A 20,778-nucleotide genomic window follows, 5' to 3' on the forward strand; every position below is an offset into this window, starting at 1 on the left:
CCCCTTTTCAGAAGGACATGTATATGGACACGTATTTTATTGGCACTAATTAAGCAGCAAGGTCTTTTGAGAATTTCGAGAAAAGGCAATTTTGTACTTTTTAATGACTGTGCTGCTAGACAACCAGTTTTATAAACTGTGCATGTGGATGAGATGAAACGTAGTCTGCTTGTCTCTGCTTATGGCATTATTGGGTTGTTTGAGCTTGAACTATTTCTGATCTATACCTGGTACTGCAAATCACGCCATTTTATATCACGTAAATCCCAATGACTAGCCTTCCTCACATTCAGCGATGTTAGGGCAAGACTGCCATTCTCTGAGACTGCCACTTCTTAAACTCAGTTATTTATTAGAAAGGAAAAGCTAAATGAGTCTGTTCTCTGTGCCAGGCCTACCCTGGCTCCCGGGCATCCCATGGGGAGCCAGTATGGTATTAGTGAATACTGTCCTTGATGGCCATAGCTCCTGGGCCTATTGGGACAAGGTGCTGTGGTAGCCACAGAGTTTCCCAACCAAATGCTGTGTTTCCAAGGAATATAGGGAGACAGGAAGCCAACACTTTGTTCCCCTTTACAAGCCACCACCCCTCCTGTGTCAGATTCGAAAATGTCTGAAATCAATGGAAACATCTGGGGAGGAACATTAAATGCTAAATGGGACAGAAAGGGTAGTAATTCACTCCACATGGCCTCCACCCTCTGGAACCCCTCCTGAGAGGACAGAGTCCTGGAGGACCTTCCCAAGACCCCCAAGCACAAAGGTGAAGTGAAAGGGGCTTGCCCGCTAAAAACGAGAAAGATGGAATACTTGGGAAGTTTTTTTGATTCTCATACAAATGAAACTACAGCTTATAAACCGAAAATACCTCATTACTAACCCCATTGTGATGTACTTAAATAAAACCTAGTTTCCAAATTCAGAACTTTTTTTTTGTTGTTGTTTTATTTGGGCTTGTTTTAAACACAATGACCTGTTGAAGGAAAGCTTGGACCTTGTGTTCTGCTTCACAAATCTGCAGCACCAGTGTTTGGAAACCCAGAATTGGGCTGGAGGCCCACTGTTAAGTATCTCTTAGGTTTCAGGGTCTCTTTTAATAATCTCCATGTTACATGTATTTGACACAGTCGGGGTTTGGTATCATGCTGTAAGAAGCGTGAGCCGGAGTTGCCCAATTTCTCTAACCCTTATAACTTTATCAGAAAGTCGAATTGAGAAGTTGAATTGAGGTGCATTAGCTGGGGTGGGAATAAACTGTAATGAACAACCCCCACATCTTGGGGGCATATCCCAATAAAAGCTAATTTCTTATTCATGTCACGGTCAATTGGGAGACGACTGCACTGAGCATATTTTCTTATGTTCCAATATTTTTTTCCCACATTTTTGATGTTCACTGGGACCTTGATCCTGGAGAGACTGCCCCTCCCAGGCTCCTTCTCCTGGCTCTGTCTTCCACTGATGGGAAGGCTGAGAGTGCACGCAGGGGTCATGCATGAAATGGAGCCCCCCCGAATTGAAATGGAGCCCCCCTCGCCACTGCAAGAGTGTCTCTGATACTCATGTCAACCAGTCCAGAGGCCACACCCCCAGCCATCTCTTAAAGGCCACACCCCCAGCCATCTCTTCTCTGAACTGTCATGCACCAATAAAGTATTACCCCTGCCCTAAATCACCCTGGGGTCAGATGCCAGACAATTAGGGATCACCCCTATATCACAGAGCCCTGCTGAAATTATTTATACCATCCAGTCCTAAGATTATACCTCATTCCTACCCAGCTTTGTCCATTCCGTCCCCTGAAAACCCCAGTAAAGGCTCTGGACCGTGTTCTCTCTTTTCCTCTTCTGCCTCCTTACTGACCCCGACGCTTTCCCTTGTGGCCCTGCTTGGCATCCCTGCCTCATATTTCTAGGGATCTGTAAGTATAAACTTCTTCCTCCATGACAATCATTTCTCTGTCTACGTATCTTAACACACCTCATTAAAACAAATTCAGGGTCCATTTCAGTACAGTCAGGTTCCATTCATGTGTGACCACTGAGTGCACTGTCAGCCTTGATATTAGTAGGGGACAGAGCCAGGAGAAGGAATCGTTGCTCTTGACCATCTCTGGGAAGGGAGCCATCCCTTCTGCGCATGTCTGATTGGCAAGGACTGGTCACAGGGCCCCACCTGGGTACAAGGAGCTAAGGACCTTTACTTAGCTATGCACCCAAGAACAGGAGACAAGTCTGTGGCCACACAGGTGGCTATTTGACATCGGCCATCAAGTTCACGTATCATCATTGTTACCACCCATTTTTTTAAACTACCTTTTTAAAATCCATTTTCATAAAAGTGAAAAAAAAAAACCCAGATTGAAATTTGAGTTTCATATCCTTCACTTTATCCATCAGTAATGGCAAGAGAGAGGAGAAAATCCAGCAAAAAGGTTTATATAACCAGGAACTTAACCCAGCACTGGTTATGAATGTAATTATAATCACTAACACTTGTATAAACTCAACCTCCTATAAACTCTCTCCAATATTTTATACCACTCTTTATAGAGAAAGGAAAAAATAAATTTTCTCTTTGTGAATACATAACATTGGAAGCAGGAAGAATAGTTTCAGTTATAGCCTGGGCAGTCCAGGTTTGAGCAGGGTGAGCTATAAAAGTTTGTCTGTAAATGAGTTACTTGGAACTTGGAGCACCTCTTCACTCTGGGTATTAGTCCAATGGTACCTGGTTGGTGGAGTGCCTCCTTTGAGCATCTGCAGGCTTGAGAGGCCCAGCAAGCAAGGTGGGGAGGGGACACCCTGGGCGTATTTTGGAATAAGGGCTGCTCTCAGCCAGAGCTGCTGAGAGTTCTGAAGCCAAAGGGCGGGAATGGGAAAGCAGGAGAAACTTGGCATCCGCTCTCCAGCCAGAATTCTTGGCAGGTGCCTGGGTGTCCAGGGAATGGTGCCCTCCACCTCAGTTCTCCCTCCTGAGTCCTATGTGAGTGAGGTGCCTGTGATTTGTAATTCAGGTGTTCCATGGATTCTTACTTCATTAAAAATGCACATATAAATTCACCCCATCTGTTTTCTTGATTATTAAATCCTGTCTTCCCTGACCATACAGGACTGTGCTATAACTTTGTCTTCAGATTTTGCTTTTTTGTCCAAGCCATTTCTGGGTGCATTCTTGTGGTTTAGCTGGGTAATGATGTAATGCTTTTAATGAGCATTTAATTGAAATGGCATCTTTATAAAATGTCACCAACCTAGCCCTTTGGAATATTCTGAAGTAAGTCCTCTGATCATTCCGTCTGCTTAGAAAATAAGGCGTACTTTCCTTACAAGTCATGGGTTTTCCCACAAATATTTTTGGAGAGGTTTTTGCATGCAACCATTTGGGGCCATCACTACTAATGTGGGGGGGGTCTGTGTGGTTTTGTCCCAGTTGTTCACAATAGTCTTTTTCAGTGACTATTTCTAAAGCACATTTGGCTAATCCTTCTTTATGTTGACCCCTGGATTCAAGTAGATTTTCCAAATAATAAAAATCTGGAAGAACAGTGGCACCCACTGGCTCCGGGTCAGTGGATCCTGAAGCCTCCAAGAGAATGAGCTGACTACCAGGGACAGTGTCCCCAACTCTGTCACTTTGTTTAACGCTTTTGATATATATAGTAAACATCATCATTATATTGGGTTTTACATCACATGGAGCTATAGTAAAATCATTCTAAATGTGACTGTTATATCAGGGTAGATGGGGAATTTTTCCTGCTCTAGTAGGTTCTTCACTTAATGGAAATCTTTTTATGGACTTTTGGAAGAGGCAATGCCCTCCTCTCTCATTACATCTTTCATCTGGGTGAATTTGATCCTCGATTTGCAAAAGTCTGACTGGTCCCTGTTGGGTTAAATGCCAGCTGTTCTGGTGCAATAGGCAGCTTAATCCTTCTTACCTCTGTCCTCCTTGCTCAGTTAAACCTTTGTGTGCTAATGATGGGTTTCTGTTAGGAAGTGCTCAGCGTCCTGCTGGTTACGATAGGAAAACAAAGATTTGGTGAGATCACGCCTCTCCACATGCACTTTTGATGGATTTCTCTTCTGAGGGACCTCTTGAGAGCCTTGCAAGGTTCGGCCCCTGCCCTCACACCACCAGTGTTCCACCCTACCTTGCACAGCGCTCACCCCCCAACCCAGCTGTGGGCGGGGCGGGGCGGGGCGGGGTGTTTCACCTCCATGCCTCTGTGCAGGCTGATTGCCTTTTTGCCTGTATTGCCCTTTCCCTTCTCAACACCTCCTTCCTCCCAAGTAGCTGTCTCTGCCTTCCCTTGCTGCTTTGTGTGAAGTCATGTTCTCACTCTCATTTACACAGATGGTGGTTGAATAATGTTCTGAAGGCTGGCTTGGGGAACTCAACTACTCACCTGAGTTTGGGGGTTGCTTTTTCCCTTTCAAAATAAAAATCACTTGCAATTTTAAATATCTGACTAAAATAATAACAGCTAAACTACTAAACTAAAAGAAGATGTTTTCCCGAGGGAGCAGAGTGGGAATCATAACAGTGCTATTAAATTGAAGTGAAGTGGGAAGAAAGATTGTGTCCACAGCGTGCTTCAGGAATACGCTGGACAGTCTAAATGGGCTTTTCCGCGCTTGAATTATCAACAAGCTGTAGCATATTGCTACATTCAGTTACAAATGATTTCTAAGGACTTCTGATCTTTCCTTCAGTAGTATGTTATTGGCAGGATCTAACAAAGAGGATGCCCACAGGTATTGGCTTTTAAAACAGTTGAAATATAAGCCGTAAGAGAACAATCAATCCATTCCATGGGAATTTCCCCAGCAGGGTGTGCAGAGTGATAGCTGGTGACTTGTCTAAAGGACGCTGCCTTTTCGAGACTTTTGGCGGGTCCCAGAATCTCAGCTTGGTTTAGGAGTTTCTCCTTCAAGGAATAAATTTTTTCCAGATGGTAGAAGTTTGGAGTGGGGCAGGAGATACTCTTTCCTCAGTGGAAAACTAAAATACAGTGCTGAGTTACCTTTCCAAAATGATGAACAGAAATAAAAAGTTTATCCTGGCTTCTGGAAAACTTATTTTAAGCATGTACAGGTTACCTCAAGTGTAAACATTGTATTTAATGCCAGTGAGCATTATAGTCTCTTGACAAGGTAGAAATTAGTGCATTATAAAACTCTAGAAGCTACATTTGGAAAATGTCTTTTAGTTTTCCCTATTTTTTCTTTATGCCAAGTTGCCCACAGAACATTCAGTAGTGCTAAAGGTCTTCATGGAGGTCCTGTCCTCATAAGCAAGCTCTCAGTCCCACAGGTAATCCCAGAGTTTGCCCCCTTCTAAAGGCCATCTGGCATTGTGACTTGCATCACTTTGTACTAAAGGCTCCCGCTGTTTCTTCCTGTGGATTGTGGGACACCTGGGAGGTGCGGGAGGTCGCTTCATTCTCTCCTAGTCTGACTAGAGAGAAGAGGGCTCCCTTTGTACATTAGCTGCTCTCACCTCAGTATATTCTGCACATTTCTAGATACTGTCTTTTGTCTTACCCCTGATACTGCTGTTCTCAGGCCAGGCGATTTGACCCCCAGGAGACATGTGGCAACACCTGGAGGAAAGTTTTCATTGTCACAGCTAGGGCATGGGGACTCCTGGCATCCCCCAGGGCTACGTGGTGGGGGGGGGGGGCGGGGAGTCCTGCCAAATATCCAACAATGCACGGACCAGCCTGCGTAACAAAGACTAATCTGGAAAAATGTCAGCAGTGCCAAGGTGGAGAAACTCGGGGCTGCTGTGCCCACCTAACTCGGGTTTCATGGGGTTGCTGCTGTGCCCTGCGTTTACTTCCGGTGTGACCCAGAGTCTCTGTCATAGGAAGCTAAAGACCTGTCAGCCTTAATTCTCTCCTGCAAGTCCTTTCCCGTTAGGTGTTGGTATTTCAAAGGAGTACTTTTTAATATATATATTTTTTCCTTTTGGAGTTTTCTTTTGTTCTTTGGGATGCATTTTTTCTAGCTCAGTAATGAAAACAAACCATTATTTACAGTTTGTTGTGAAGTGGATGACCTTTTTCATGTCATTTGACTTCTCTTTGCCGCCCTGGTTCTCTCATCTGAAATACGCAGATAATACTAGGTCATATAGTTGTTAGACTAGCAAAGGGATTTTACATATATTGTTATCATGTACTAACATTAATAATGATAATACATTAGTATTGTTATATTAGGAGGTATACAAATATAGGTTAAGTGCTCACAGAGTGAGTCATAGAATCATATGCTCCCTCTTTTCAATGTAGTATTTCTTACGTGTAACAGTTTTCTGTTTATGTCCATAAAATCTGAAACACATTCTAAGCCTTTCACATTAGACAAATGTTTTGTATAGTTCTTTTAGTCCATGCAACAGCCATCATTTGAAATAGTCATCCTAAAAGGAAATTCAGAAAGTTGTCAAACCACGATTGTGAACTTCGATTTTCAGTTTAGTCTCATACCCCCTCTAACTCTTACACGGGGTCAGCGCTGACTCTGGACTCCATCGGGGCTTCGTGAAGGTAGAACTTCAGGGCACTGAGGTCATTGTTCTTCATTCAGGCAGATGGACTGAGACTAGGAAAACCCCCCTGAGCTAAACTGAACAGGAAGAAGATCTGAAACTCTCCAGTTTCTACCATTACCCGCTTGAGGCTGATGTAGCAGCGAAAATCGCAGACCTTATCAATAAAATTTTCTATCTTAGAGGAACCTTGGTGATAATTCAGTCATCATCATCTGTATCTAGTATAAAATCCCCATTTTAGAGGTGTGGAAACAGAACCGAACATTTTAAGGAACTGAATAACAGTAGAGCTGGGACAAGAAAGCCAGGCTGGAATGTGGGCTTCTAACACTCATTGCTGGGCCTTTCTCCCCCACTAACTGTCTCCTTCTCACCGCCTCATTTGCCTCCATGTGCTTTTGTTTCTTTCTTAATAGCATCGTGTTCTCTGTCACCTGTTCTTCATATTGTGAATCTGAAATATTGACCACTCAATACCAAGTTTTAATGTGTCACTCTTTTAATCAGTATTCCTGTGTGAATATGACCAGAATCAGGTAAATGATATCAATGTTCACCTAGGTACTCAGGCAAAAACCTTAAATCACCCTTGATTCCTCACATTCTTTTCCACCCCCCATTTAAATCTGAAGGCCTGTCCTCTCTACCTTCAAAATATATGTGCCAATTCTTATCACTTCTTTCCTCTTCCAGCATAGTGGCTCTGGCTTGAATGTCCAATAGAACTTTCTGTGACGATGGAGGTGTTCTGTATCCATGCTGTCCCATTTAGTAGTCACTAGCTACCTGTGGCCATTGAGGGTTTGAAATATGATTAAGTGTGACTGAGGAACTGAATTTTTTTTATATCAGCTTTATCAGTACATATCCTACATTCTACTCATTGAAAGGGTACAATTCTATGGTTTTTAATATATCATGTGATTGTGCAGCTGACACCTTAATATTTGAGCATTTTCTTTGCCCCCAAAAGAAACCCCATAACTATGAGCAGTTATTTCCCATTCTTCCCCCCTCCCCCCAAAAACTCCCACCTCCTGACAATCACTAGCCTACTTTCTGTCTCTGTAGATTTGCCTCTTCTGAACAGTTCAAGAAGTAGAATCCTACAACAGATGGCCTTTTGTGATGGCTTTTTTCACTTAGCACAAGATTTTCAAGGTTCACCCATGTTATAGCTTGTTTCAGTGTTTCATTCCTCTTTATTGCTCAAGAATAGAAGGATAGGTGTTTTGAACTTTTTCCTTCCTTTCCTTTTAATGAAATTCTGCCTAACTTTCAAGTATCTCCCCTAAATTTCCAGACCATTCCTTTGTAAGTTGGTGGCCATCTCTCTCTATTCTCATTGGATAACACTTTACTTTCCCCAGTAGCAGTCCCTTAGTTTAGGTGTATAGCTAATGCAGCCCATAATATCACTTTGCAGTTGATCTTTCCTTATATATGCAAATATTCCTATCTTGAATCAGGAGAAAGACCATGCCCTGGAGCTCGATCTATGGCCCCACAATGACCAGATTCTGCTTATGATGCTACCTGGTCATTTTGGTGTCTTAGAAAACTAAACAGATCTTGACACTTTAATAGGAGATTCCTCAACAAGCACATGGGTCAGTGAGCCTGCCCAAATGTATGTGTACGGCAGCTACTGGGTTGGAAATTTGAACACAAAAATCCCTGTAATCCTTGGCCTCTCAGTCACAGACCTGAATTTGAGTATAAAAGGGAATAAAAGAAGATTAGCAGTGGCGTCCAAAGAAACCATTCCTGATGTTGAAAAAGGCTTTGACCCCTCAGGATAATAACCAGACTTTTCACAGCAAGCTAGTTGATGGAAGTTAGACAATTCCGTTAGAGTTCAGCCTCAGTAATTGTTTTATACATTGTAATAGTCATTATGAACAAAAAAGTGGAAAAGTTAAGAAATTAAAGCTTCAAATTCCTAATTGTATTTTCTAGATGTCTCTCACTGGATTGTTTGCATTCCCCCAATTTATAGACTTCAGAAGTTCATGCAATTGCATATGAGAACATGAGTAGTGAATATCCCTCCCAAACTCTGAGTTCAATAATCATGAAATAATTTGTATTCATGTGGTTATCTTCCTTTATTGGCTCATAGTTCCAATTAGCAAAAACTAAAAATAAATCCTAAAGGAACACTCAGAAAAAGTCAAATGCTGCTATAAATAAAGACAGGTTATTATAGTCTAACTCTTCCCTTTGCTTAACCCCACAAGGAGAGATTTTAATCCTTATAAAAATATAAATTTCAATACAGATCAGATATTTGGTTCATTTTGTTAGAAACCTGATTTTGTTTGTTTGCTTCATTTGGAGAAAATACAAGATGAAAACAATTCACAGTTAGAGGAGGCATTAGAATCACAGATGATGCAGTTTTTGAAAATCCCTTACCTTTTGAAAATGTTTCTAAAGTTCTGTTTTTATATTCTGAACAAAACAGATTGCAGTGCTCTTCCCCAGAAGTTAGTAATAACTTCTTTGTTTTTCAGATACTGCGTTGGCCAGTGGCCAGGCCACAGACTATTTATTTGTTGGAAATATTGTTTACACGGTAAGTTTCTCTCTGTTTACAGAACTGTTCTTAAGTGGCATATGTCGGCACACTGCCTCTGGAAACCCTTTATATAAGGTCTTCCTTCATATTATTTGTTTTAAATCTTTCAACTCAATAGTATACATTTCTTAAAGTTCAAAATGGTTGTGAAATGCTTACCTCATTTTCTAGCAGAGATTTTGCAGAGTCAAGATTTCTAGACAGGTCACCTCAAGACAGTTTCACATCTAGCTGTGGAAAAAAAAGCAGCACCGTAGAAAGTGATTTTCCCCAAATCTTTCCAAGCTAAGAAAAGCACAAAAGTGACTCCCACTGCCTCTGGGATGGAGACTTGGGGTTTCTCCTGGAAAGTAATAATAAATCACCAAGGATAATACATTTTCCCCAATTCCTGTTTGTTTTCACAGTATGTTGTTGTCACTGTGTGTCTGAAAGCTGGTTTGGAGACCACGGCATGGACTAAAGTAAGTTTTCTCTGGAACTGTTTCTCTATCCACTACAGATAATTTGATGTCATGGATCTTTTTTTAAGCCTTGGGAAACCAATCAGCAGGATTGAGCTATCTCATTTAAATTTTGTATGTAAAAATTTTCATTTGATCTTTATCAGGGCAAATTTGCCATCCAGAGTTTTCCGATGATTCATTTGCTTGGCACTTACTAACAGCTCTAAGCTATTAACAGTCCTTTCATTTCAAGTGTATATGCATGTTGTAAAAAAAAATACAGAAAATACAGAAGGACATGAAAGAGAATTTTTAATTTCCATAAGTTTATGAACAAGGGGCAATTACTGTTATGACTTTTCTGGATAACATTACAGATGTTTCACCTGTATATTTTTAATAAGACAATGCTTTATGGAGCATATAGCTTTGTAATCCTTTTTTCAGTTTAAAATAGATCGTGGACATTTTCCACAACTTAAAGTATACTTCCACAAAATCTTTGTTCATAATTAAAGAGTATTAAGTTTGATCAATATCCCATCATTTAATCATTCCCCAATTTTAGACATTTTGGTGACATGTCACATTTCAGGATCATAACCCATGTTTCATGTTTGTCCATCACTGCTTTATAAATAGACTCCTAATTCTGTGCTGGGAAAATGAGGGAGGAGATTGGAGGTGCTTGTGGAAGTAGAGAATCCATCAAGTGACAATAGTAATTAATCTAGACGAGAGGTGATAGTGGCTTGGCCTGGACTCTTACAAAGCGGTGTAGTGAGAAATGGTCAGATTCTGGAAGTATTTTTGAAAGGCTAACAGACCTTGATGGTGGATTATGTCATGGAGTGTGGAAGAAAAGAAGTCAAGGATCATCATATTCAGAGGCAAAGGAGAAAAAGCTAACAACTCAGCAGATGCTTAAAAGATTGTTAAGATGTAATATCCAGCCCAGATTTGTAAAAAGTTCTTTGGAAAATGAAAAGAAGAATCAAAGTCTCAAAACAATAAGTAAGAACATCATGTTCTTTTTGTCCATATGGTGCTCTCTTACTGGACTAAGGTGAACTGGCCAATGTAGCTCCAAGTTGGAGCAAGCATTGGTGAGGACCAGTGAGGGGCTGGCTAAAACTGTGCAAGGGGTCTAGGAGAAGGTCTGCTGAGACAGCAAAAGCACCTTGATCTTCAGGGTAGTTTGGGGCCTCCTGATCCTTGAATTCATTGTGTGACATTCTGAGACAAGATAATTACAAGATGGCACTTTCCAGTGACTAGTGAAAAATGTATCCATGAAGAAAGCTGGCCTGGACACAGGGTTTCTGTTGCAGGTGGGGTGCGGGTGGCTCACCTGTGCCAGCAGAGAAGCCCTGCCTGAGCCTCTGTTTCCTTTTGCAGTTCAGTCATCTGGCTGTCTGGGGAAGCATGCTGATCTGGCTGGTGTTTTTTGGCGTCTACTCAACCATCTGGCCCACCATTCCCATTGCTCCGGATATGAAAGGACAGGTCAGTGCTCCTAACTGTGAGTGGGCTTTCCCTGTCTCAGGACACTGATGCTTTCTGGGCATGGGCTCTCTGTGTCTCACGACACCAGTGAACTTCGGGAGAGGTTGGTGCAGCCTGCTTCCATCAACATTCATCAGGAAAGAAACAGACCAAATTAGAGAATCAGAAAGAGGTTGCCTTGTCCACAGAAATGGCATTGGAAATTTTAATATTGGAGATTGTCAACTTACATCTGCTGGCCTACCCAGCATGTTCATGTTTCCATAATGAATCATGTGTTAATTACATACAGTTCTGATGTGTCCAGGTAGTTCATGGCCCTAAACTGAAGATGTTTGAGTCATTTACCATCCAGTGCTGATGCAGATGGTCGTTGTGAGGTTAAGTGTATTGTTATGCTCTGATTATTAGTCACCTATGAAAGATAAATCTAACAACTCCATTAGCCAGATCATTGATTAACCAGGATATCTCATTGTTCATCTCTTGAACTAGAGAGGCTCATTTGAATTTTTTTTAGAATTTTCTTTTATATTATCTTTATCCAGTGTTTGAGACTGAGCCTTCAATAGTGACAAGCTGGATTTAGAACCAGTAGTATTAGTATTGGGTCTGGAGAGGAATTTGACAATTCCAGGTTCCAAACCACCTCAGTTTACAGATGAAGCTGGACAGGCCCAGACACTCCAGCCTCACCCATTGACCCCCATTTTCTGATCTGCCCATTTCCAGCACTGTCCTAAGATCCCAGCAGGTGGTTGCCCAGGCTCTATGCTTTGGAAGCCTCTGAGCTGGCCAGCCTTGGCTAGGTCTGTTCCTCTTCACAGGGTGAGAAGCCCATGGTACCCAGAGCCAGAATCCTACTTCTAGTCCATTCCCTGGGTTTCTAAGATCTTGAGTTTCCTTCCTCAATAGCAACAAAAGCCCACTTCCCAGGCCTGCATGGTCCTTTCCCCATATCCAAGCCTTTGTGAATACCCTTAGCCCAAGGGGCAGCTAGTTGCAAGACACTAGGGCCAATTGGATGTTTGCCTCTCTATAGCCACCCTGACTTGCATGAGGACGTTTATGCTGGGGGACAGATCCGAGGATGAGAAGAGAAGACCTCTGGGTCATGGACTTCCACTGGTGTTCCTGCCCCAGGAATGCATATTAGAGGGCCAGGCCTGTGCATGGCACATCTGGCTATTATCCTAGCCTCACTTCCTCTGCAAAATAAGCCCAAACTCCTTGGTCTGCCCAACCCTAAATATATGTGCAGCAGCTATGTCATGTGAGATAACCCAGGGGTGGCATTGCTTGCCTTGTTCCCTTGGCTAATCAGTAGCCATCAGACCCCAGGGTGTCCAGGACCTCCTCAAGTGCAGGTGTTGGCCAGGACAGACCAGTGATACAGAAGGGGGCACATAGTCCCCTAACACATCTACACAGTGAGGAATGAGGACAAACCCGTAACACACTTGGCAGTTCTTTCCCACACGCAAGTGGTGATGGAAATTACAGCACGTTGAATGAATCAGGAAGATTGTAGAGCATTTCAAGAAATCAGTTCTATTTTAAAGCAATGTGATTCATCCCCCCCAAAAACAAACCAAGACAAGTATTCACAACAACGATTGTCACTTGGCAAGGTGGTGGTGCCTAAAATATCTGCTTTTGGGTTTTCTTCCTTCTGGGAAAGGGCAGGTATGGCCTCGTGACTGTTTCTTTTGGGGAATTTTATGGTGCCGGACAGCAGCTGATTGCTGCACATAGTTTCTTAGGTGAGAGGAGAGTGACAGCTGGCAGAATGGGATCAGTCCACGTGTGACTGGCCAACAAAATCAATTTTCTTGGAAGCCCCTCCCAGTGCCCTCACCAGAGAGATACCCAGGTGAACCCCCTCTGCATGCATCTGCAGCAGCAACCCTAGGTTAGAGGTGCCCAAGCTAGATTGGCCTCTGACTCTCACTCCAAGCCACAAGCTACTTTCCAAGGGCAGAGAGGCCGCATCTGCTGGGCAGACACTACTAACCGTGCCACATGGTCACTCTCCAAGTTGGGTGCTGGTCTGTATGGTGTGAGGGCTTGGCCTAATGGTGAAATTTCTGTCATTGCGGACCTTTCAAACGCATTTAACAAGGTATTCCTGCCATCCCAAAGCAAAGAAATCGTAATATCAAATCACGTATCATTTTGGTATAAATTTTTCATTTTTTAATTTTTTACGTCATTCTCACTGTTTGGCGGGTTTGTATGAGGTAAATGATGTTACTTGGAAATCGAACACAGCTGGCTAAGGTGAGGTTCTCATTAGACACCGAGTAAGACGATTAAGGTAGTTTTCATGTCATGGGACTTCCGGGTGGGTATTCTGCTGTGTGTGTGTGAAGGCCAGTTTATGATCACTAGTCTTCCTCCAGGGAAGACCTCTTAGTGGGGACAGGGTGTCAGAAATACAGTGTCAGAGCCATCCTAACACTCTTTCACCTGCTATTGCTGCCCAGCGGTTTGTTTGTTCTTTGAACCCTTTTGAAGAAGCCCTTATGTGGAGAGTGACCAAAACTAGTCAGAGGTCTCCCAAAGACTTCTGCTGCCTCTGAGGGAATGACAGGCTGTCATGAAGAAAGCTAGAAGCCGGGCTCTTCGGGGCTACTATTGAAAATCAGCCCAAGCCATGGTCATCTCTTTGGTCCCGGGTGGTCATTAGGGACTCAGTGTTTGTGTCCTCACCTCAAAGTCTCGTGTTGAGGCCCTACCCCCCCAGTGCGAAGGTATTTGGAGGTAGGGCCTCTGAGAAGTAATTAGATCATCAAGAGGATTAGAGCTCCTTATAAGAAGGAGCCAGAGATCTAGTTCACTTGTTTTCTGTCTCGTTGAAGATACAATGAGAAGTTAGTTAGACGCTGAAAGAGGGTCCTCACCATCATGCCGGCACCCTGATCTCAGATGTCCAGACTCCGGTACCGTGAGAAATAAATGTCTGGCTGATCAGCCACCCAGTGTGTTGTGTAAGAGCTAAGCCTGAGCTAAGACAATTGGTGAATGCTTGGGAGTGAGGGGTACTCTGGGAAAAGACTTTTATTATTATTATTATTATTATTATTATTATTAGATGTTTCTAGTGACTTGTATAAACCATTTTTTTGTAGTTCACAGAGCAAATGAACACGGTTCTTTTGAGCTTTGGAATGAAACTAGGGTTTAATGGCAAACAGCATTTCTCACTCGGGAGCCTGAGACAGATGCCCCACACAAAACATTCTGTCTGTTCATAACATCCTAAACTGTTGAAAAGGTACATTGTTCCTGCTGGGATTTCCTAATGGATTTGGTTAAATATTTCTTTCTTTGTCTTGTCCATTATATCAAGAGTTTTTCTCATGAGGGAGAAGGCAGGTTTTCCCTCGAGGGCAAGGGAGGAGAAGGCTCTAGATGAGAGTGATTTTCTACTGTCAAAGGGTCTTTATCTTCCCTCCAGCACCTCATGATATGATACACAAAACCCAACCAGACAGTGAGCCCCAGAAAGTCCCAGTGAAAGTTTCTGAAATCAAAGAAGTCATCTGCGGACTCTGTCTCCTAAAAATACACAACATTTGTGGGATTTTAAGGGACACCTTGTTTTTCCATTTTTCTAGGTCCAAACTAGATCTAAAGCGAATTAAAAACTCAAGTTAATATCTATCTATTATAAACTCAAGTTAATGCCAAAGTCCCCTACCAGGGAAAACATGTGCTGATGTTTTTCCATAGGGGACCATCTGCTTTACTTTCTCCCAGTAGCATGATCGTGGATTACAAGCATCTCCGTAATGGGTCCCCAAAGCCAGTGCTCAAGGTAGAAAATTTTAACTTCATTTAGCTCAGAGCTGCCTGCTGAGGAAGAGCATTTGATTAGAGATGAGGAAAACTTTATCTAAAACCGGATCAGGAAATGTACTGCTATTTTCTTCACATGTTTCTGAAGGCTTTTGACTTGGGGAGTATCTGAGGGGATGCCATCTCATTTGATGTCTGTGTAAAAGGCTAAAGAGACCTGCCCCAACTAGCTCTGTCACCTTTGGTAAATCACTTAGCCTGTGTTAATTTCCTTATCGGCAAAGTCAGAATAATATTATCCATCCTTGTTATCTCTGAGGAATGTCGCACAGGTATAATAAGAAAACCCAAGGGAAATGGAAAACATGCCTGCTCTTTTTTCAGAAGTAACTAATTAGTTTTGAACTTCTGTAAATAGAAGTATTGTGACTTCAACTCCTAATTCTTTTGGTCAAAGAATTTTAACATTCTATAGGTTCTAGATGTGATATTTCTCAGTAAGGTCCAGAGACCACCTGCATCTGAATTATCTAGGTTACTTGTTTGGGTTTTTGTTTTGGTTTGTTTCTGTTTTTAAAGATTTTATATATTTATTTGAGAGAGAGAGAGAACATGAGAGGGGAGATGGTCAGAGGGAGAAGCAGCCTCCCCATGGAGCTAGGAACCCAATGTGGGACTTGATCCCGGGACCCCGGGATCATGAACTGGGTTGAAGGCAGTCACTTAACCAACTGAGCCACCCAGGTGTTGTCTAGGTTGCTTGTTAAAAAACAACCTCCTCCCCACCCAGAAAATATGTTCTTGCAATATGCACGCACCCACATTTACACACACAGGCACACACAACCACAGTCCCTGGGTGCATAGCCCCAGCCTGTGAATTTTAATAAACCTCCAAATTGTTCCTCCCTGAATGTCTGAGAACTGCTCCAAAACACCTGAAATATTCCTCCGTCTCAGTGTTTGAGTCATGCAGGGTGTTCTAGGAGAAGATGGTGTTATTTAAAATATCCACAGATGATTTATGTCCCCTGGGCAGTGGTTACGTAAGACGTGGCAGGTATCGCCAATGACAGCTTTAAGGCACCTCGCTTTCTAAATAGAGAATTATACCAAAAGACATTACATCGTTCGCCATGGAAAAATATTCCTCATCACCTTTGGTGCTTTTCCTTTAACGTCCTTTTCATTGCTAGTAAAAGCGGGGAAAAAAAACCTTTCACTTCAAAGCCTACAAACTGCTAACTCTGTCTGCCGTGCCAAACTCCCAGCTCCAGCCAGGCTTTCTTTTCTCTCTCTCTTTTTTTTTTAAATTTCAAACACAGGAATGGGTTTACATTTAGGTTTTATACCACACTTGTGTATACATGGTGCAGATCCCAGTGGGTGAACAGTATACTGAAGGAGGAGTGGTTGCCACTTGGTCAAAGCGACCCACCACCCATCTTCCCTAAGTGACTGCTTCCTCTGAGACTTCACAGACTGGTAGGGTCTCAGGCTCAGGTCTTTTCCACACCAAATGTAAAAAGAGGGGGTTTTGTTTCCAAGTGGCATGTGCTCTGGGAGATTCGAGACCTCAAGCTCTATTACAAAGCTATAATCGTCTAGACAGTATGGTAGAGACACAAAAACAGACACACAGATCAGTGGGAGGGAATAGGGAACCCAGAAATGGACCCACACCTCTTTGGTCAGCTCATCTTCGACAAGGTAGGAAAAAGTATCCAATGGAAAAAGACAGTCTCTTCAACAAATGGTGTTGGGAGCCTGAATGTCCCTCCACTGATGGTTAAAGAAGAGGTGGTGTGTGTAGTCATACACATGCAGGATTATTACTCAGCCATCAAAAAGAATGAAATCTTGCCATTTGCAGCCACATGGATGGAGCTAGTGTGTATTATAATAAGTGAAATAAGTCAGTCAGAGAAAGACAAGTACTACATGATCTCACTCATATGCAGAATTCAAAAAAGAAAACAGGTGAATAAATGGGAAGAGGTGAAGGGAGAGAGGGCAATAAACCATAAGAGACTCTTAATGATATAAACTCAGGGTTGATGGAGGAAGGTGGGTGGGGGGATGGGCTAGATGGGTAATGGGTCTTAAGGAGGGCACTGGATGTTGTATATAAATGATGAATCAGTGAATTCTCCAGAAACAGTATTGCACTGAATGTTAACTAAGTAAAATTTAAATTAAAAGTAAATAAATAGATAGTAATAAATTTAATAATAATATATATTATACATAATATACAGTAAATATATATAACAAATAAATATATAAATATAAAAAATAAATGAATGATAAAAATAAAGAATCACTTTAATGTCACAATTATTCGTGTTTTAGGTAATAACAGCCCAGAAAAACCTAACACGAATACTGCAAGCTTATTAGAATTATCTTTAATATAGCAATATTGATAGAGTAGGTCCTATTTTCCTCAAATAATGTACTTCACAAGTCTGTGGCCTCATATATGTGAAAAGTGGACAACCTGATAAGGTAGAAAGCCCCATCAGTAGAGACTTGCCTCTTGGCTTGAAATAACTTTCTGGCATCTTCTTTGTACAGTTTTCTTATTTATTGAATTTGGCCCAGTTATTTGCTAAAGTCCGATTTTCATTCTGGCCTTTAAACTTGTACACTCTGTGTAATAATAAGATTGACTTGCTCTGTTTCTGGACGGCATTATCATCTGGCTAAATAACATATGAGCAAAATTAAGGACTCCCTGGTTTCTCCTGTAGCTCTTGTCACCCACATCCAGGGGTCCCCCCATTTGTGTGTGTTTGCTGTCCTTAAAGGCACCCCACTCGAACCCCTGTCAGAGGCAATCACGGGAACTGAGAAACTTTAAAACTATCACCAAAAATTATTTATTGATAATGAAAAGAAAAACAAACCTTCGCTTGATCAGGGATATCAAGATGAGTTCTCCCTATAAATATTTGGCTCTATAAATATTTGGGCTCTAAAATCAGAAAATTCAGGCATCGGATGACAGCTTCCTCAGAACGTGGCCTTTGTAGTTGTTACATATCATGCCAAGTTGGGGTTTTTTGCCTTTCCCTGATTTCCGAACAAGGGGGAAGTATATTTTTAAAAATGAATGAGCTCCTTAAAGCTATTTATGATTCTTTGTATGGGCAGGAATGGGGCCAGCCTCTTTCTCCTGGTTGCTTCTGTGCTACAGTCCGTTGTTCATAATCTCTGTGACTGTGTTATCCTGAGCCTCAGTTTCATCAGGAATGTGGAGACGATAGTACCTACCTTTGGAGTTAATAGAGAGATTGAAGAAAAGAAGGCATGTAAATAACGTTAGGTACTATTTTTTGAGAACTTACTATGTCTCAGAGGTACTTCGTATAAATATGCTGTACATTTGCAATTCCACAGTGAATCAAGCATTAGCTCACATGGTAATCTGGCAGCCATAGGAAGGTACAGAGGCTTGGGAAGAGAGCAGCGGCACGTTGGACAGGCTCCAGAGTGGAGTAGCTGGGGCTTGCCAAGGTGGCTAGACTCCAGGGTGTGGATGCCCAGCCTTGGTCACTATGAAGAGCCCCCAGGGTATGCTTGGTACAAGCCATGTGTCGAATAAGTGTCAGGTGAGTCTCCTTAAAATTTTGCTTTTATTAAGTTGCGTAGTAAGACACCTACCCTGCAGTGTAGTGGAGTTTTTAATACAGGGCACCTGGGTAGCTCAGTCAGTTAAACATCTGCCTTAGGCTCAGGTCATGATCTCAAGGTCCTGGGATCGTGTCCCCCATCGGGTTCCCTGCTCAGCAGGGAATCTGCTTCTCCCTCTGCCTGTTATTCCCCCTGCTTGTGCTCTCTCTCTCTCTGCCAGATAAATAAACAAGACCTTTTTTTTTTTTAAAAAAAAAAAAAAGAATTTTTAAGACATAATTGTAGAGTCAGAAGCATACGCATACTTTGTGTTTGAGCTGCAATCTTCCGGTATTGAACTCCAGGAAAGTAGGTTTCAGACAATGTCTGTTGTGTGTGTGTGTTTAAGTACATCATGGAAAGCCTTAATTTTCAAGTTCCTGCCCTCCCTCCCCGCAGACACACACCCACCCACCACCACCACCACCGTTCTCTTTCTTTTGGCAGTTTATTTTATTTTGGCCTCTCGTTTCAAGGATGCTGTGTGCTAATTAGAGGCCAGGCGGCTTTGATTGTGAGTTATTTTTCTCTTCAGTGAAAGGTTTTGTTGTGGTGTTGGCATTTGCCATTCACTCGGATGTTAATTTTTTTAAATATCTGTCAGCAAATTAAAGTACACATTACATGCTGATTTTGTTTGTTTGTAATATTTATACTCAGCGGTCACAGAGTATGTTTGATGTGGTTTTGAACTTTTCCTTTCTCCAAACATGTGGAAATGTGTATGCGCGGCCCTGGGGTTGAGAGTTTCTATGCAGGGGTTTACTTCCCGGACATCTGCAGAAGAAAATGGCTTTGTCTGGTGACCACAGTGGGGGACCGTAGTCCTCCCACCCAGAGACCTCTTTCTTTAGGTTTGTTTGATTTAAGAGGTGCAGAGGTGCCTGAGAAAGGCCAGCAGATAAAGGATTTGTGCAAGAAAAGATAACCTAGCAAGAAAAGGGTAGGTTAAACCAAAGAGAATCACAGCCTGCTGTTAAGCCCATGCCAGGCCTTTCCTATTTTGTATAAAAACAGTGATGCAAAGCTGCTGTCACCAGAATCCAAGAAGATCAAAATAGTGAAAGGATTTGAAGTAGGTTAGTCCTCTCTTCAGTGACTCTTGTGGCCATTGGCATCATAAAATATCAGAATCCGCCGAGGAGATCGTATGCTTTCTGAACGGCGATTAACCAGCTATTGTAAGAGTTTGACATTCCTTCAGCTAAAGACAGGAAAAGAGGAATGTACGTTACCTGTGTCTGTGCCTGTAGTGCACATTCATTCATGAGTGTTATTTTAGTTTTTTAATTTCTGCAACCTGATTGTAACAAAAGCTAGTAACTGGAAGATGGACATGTTTGTGTAGACTTCTGGGCACACCGTGAGGGCAAGGCCCACCCACTAGCTCAGCAGCCATGGACACCTCTTTAACATCTGCCCCACATCCCTTTCCTGTTTTCCCGGTCACAGCCCCTAAAGCCTTTCCCCCTTCCAGAACATGCATTGAGACAGTGCCGTTTCTGCCTCTACTCCACCTCTGGATCTGGACCTGCCCCCCCACCCCCCAGGGCTAGTCAACCAGGGTGTTCATATCGTGGTCATGGTGACTGATTCAGAAATGCGCATGGTGACCCACACCAGGCCACTTAAGGACAGTTCAAGGACTTTTTTTTTTTTTTTTTAAGATTTTATTTATTTTTTTGTCAGAGAGCCCAAGCAGGGGGAGTGGAAGGTAGAAGGAGAAGCAGACTCCCCGCTGAGCAGAGAACCCAATGGGGGACACGATCCCAGGAACCTAGAATCATGACTGGAGCTGAAGGCCACTGCTTAACTGACTGAGCCACCCAGGTGCCCCTCAAGGATTTTTTTTTTGACAGTTAGAGATCACAAGTAAGAGAGGCAGGCAGAGAGAGAGAGGGGGAAGCAGGCTCCCCGCTGAGCAGGGAGCCCAATGTGGGACTCAATCCCAGGACCCTGGGATCATGACCTGAGCTGAAGGTCAGGCACCCCGGATTTTTTTTTTTTTTTTAATGGAAACTAATAAGGGAAGGGGAAAACACTTTTGCTGCCAGGCTTATTTTATAGAGATGATGTCAGCCTGAAGTTGCCAGTGGCTGCCACAGAGAGAGAGCCTGGCTGGGGCTCTGAGCACAGCACAGAGGAAAAGCTGGACTGAGAGAGAAAGAGAGAGAGAAGACAGCATTGAGTGCAGGGCTGGATCCA

General features: G+C 42.6%; 1 protein-coding gene across 5 annotated transcripts in view; it reads left to right on the plus strand.

Moving 5' to 3' along the window:
* The window catches only part of LOC116574179 (phospholipid-transporting ATPase IB), a 595,210-nt gene that overhangs the window by 438,607 nt on the left and 135,825 nt on the right, over nucleotides 1-20,778 (plus strand). For all 5 annotated transcript variants that reach the window (XM_032314763.1, XM_032314761.1, XM_032314760.1 and 2 more), the window contains exons 31-33: nucleotides 9,081-9,142; nucleotides 9,553-9,609; nucleotides 10,990-11,097. In XM_032314763.1, coding sequence (XP_032170654.1) covers nucleotides 9,081-9,142; nucleotides 9,553-9,609; nucleotides 10,990-11,097 — 227 coding nt within the window. The remainder of the gene's footprint in view (nucleotides 1-9,080; nucleotides 9,143-9,552; nucleotides 9,610-10,989; nucleotides 11,098-20,778) is intronic.

This window comes from Mustela erminea, chromosome 15 (assembly GCF_009829155.1).
Source record: "Mustela erminea isolate mMusErm1 chromosome 15, mMusErm1.Pri, whole genome shotgun sequence".
Taxonomy (NCBI): domain Eukaryota; kingdom Metazoa; phylum Chordata; class Mammalia; order Carnivora; family Mustelidae; genus Mustela; species Mustela erminea.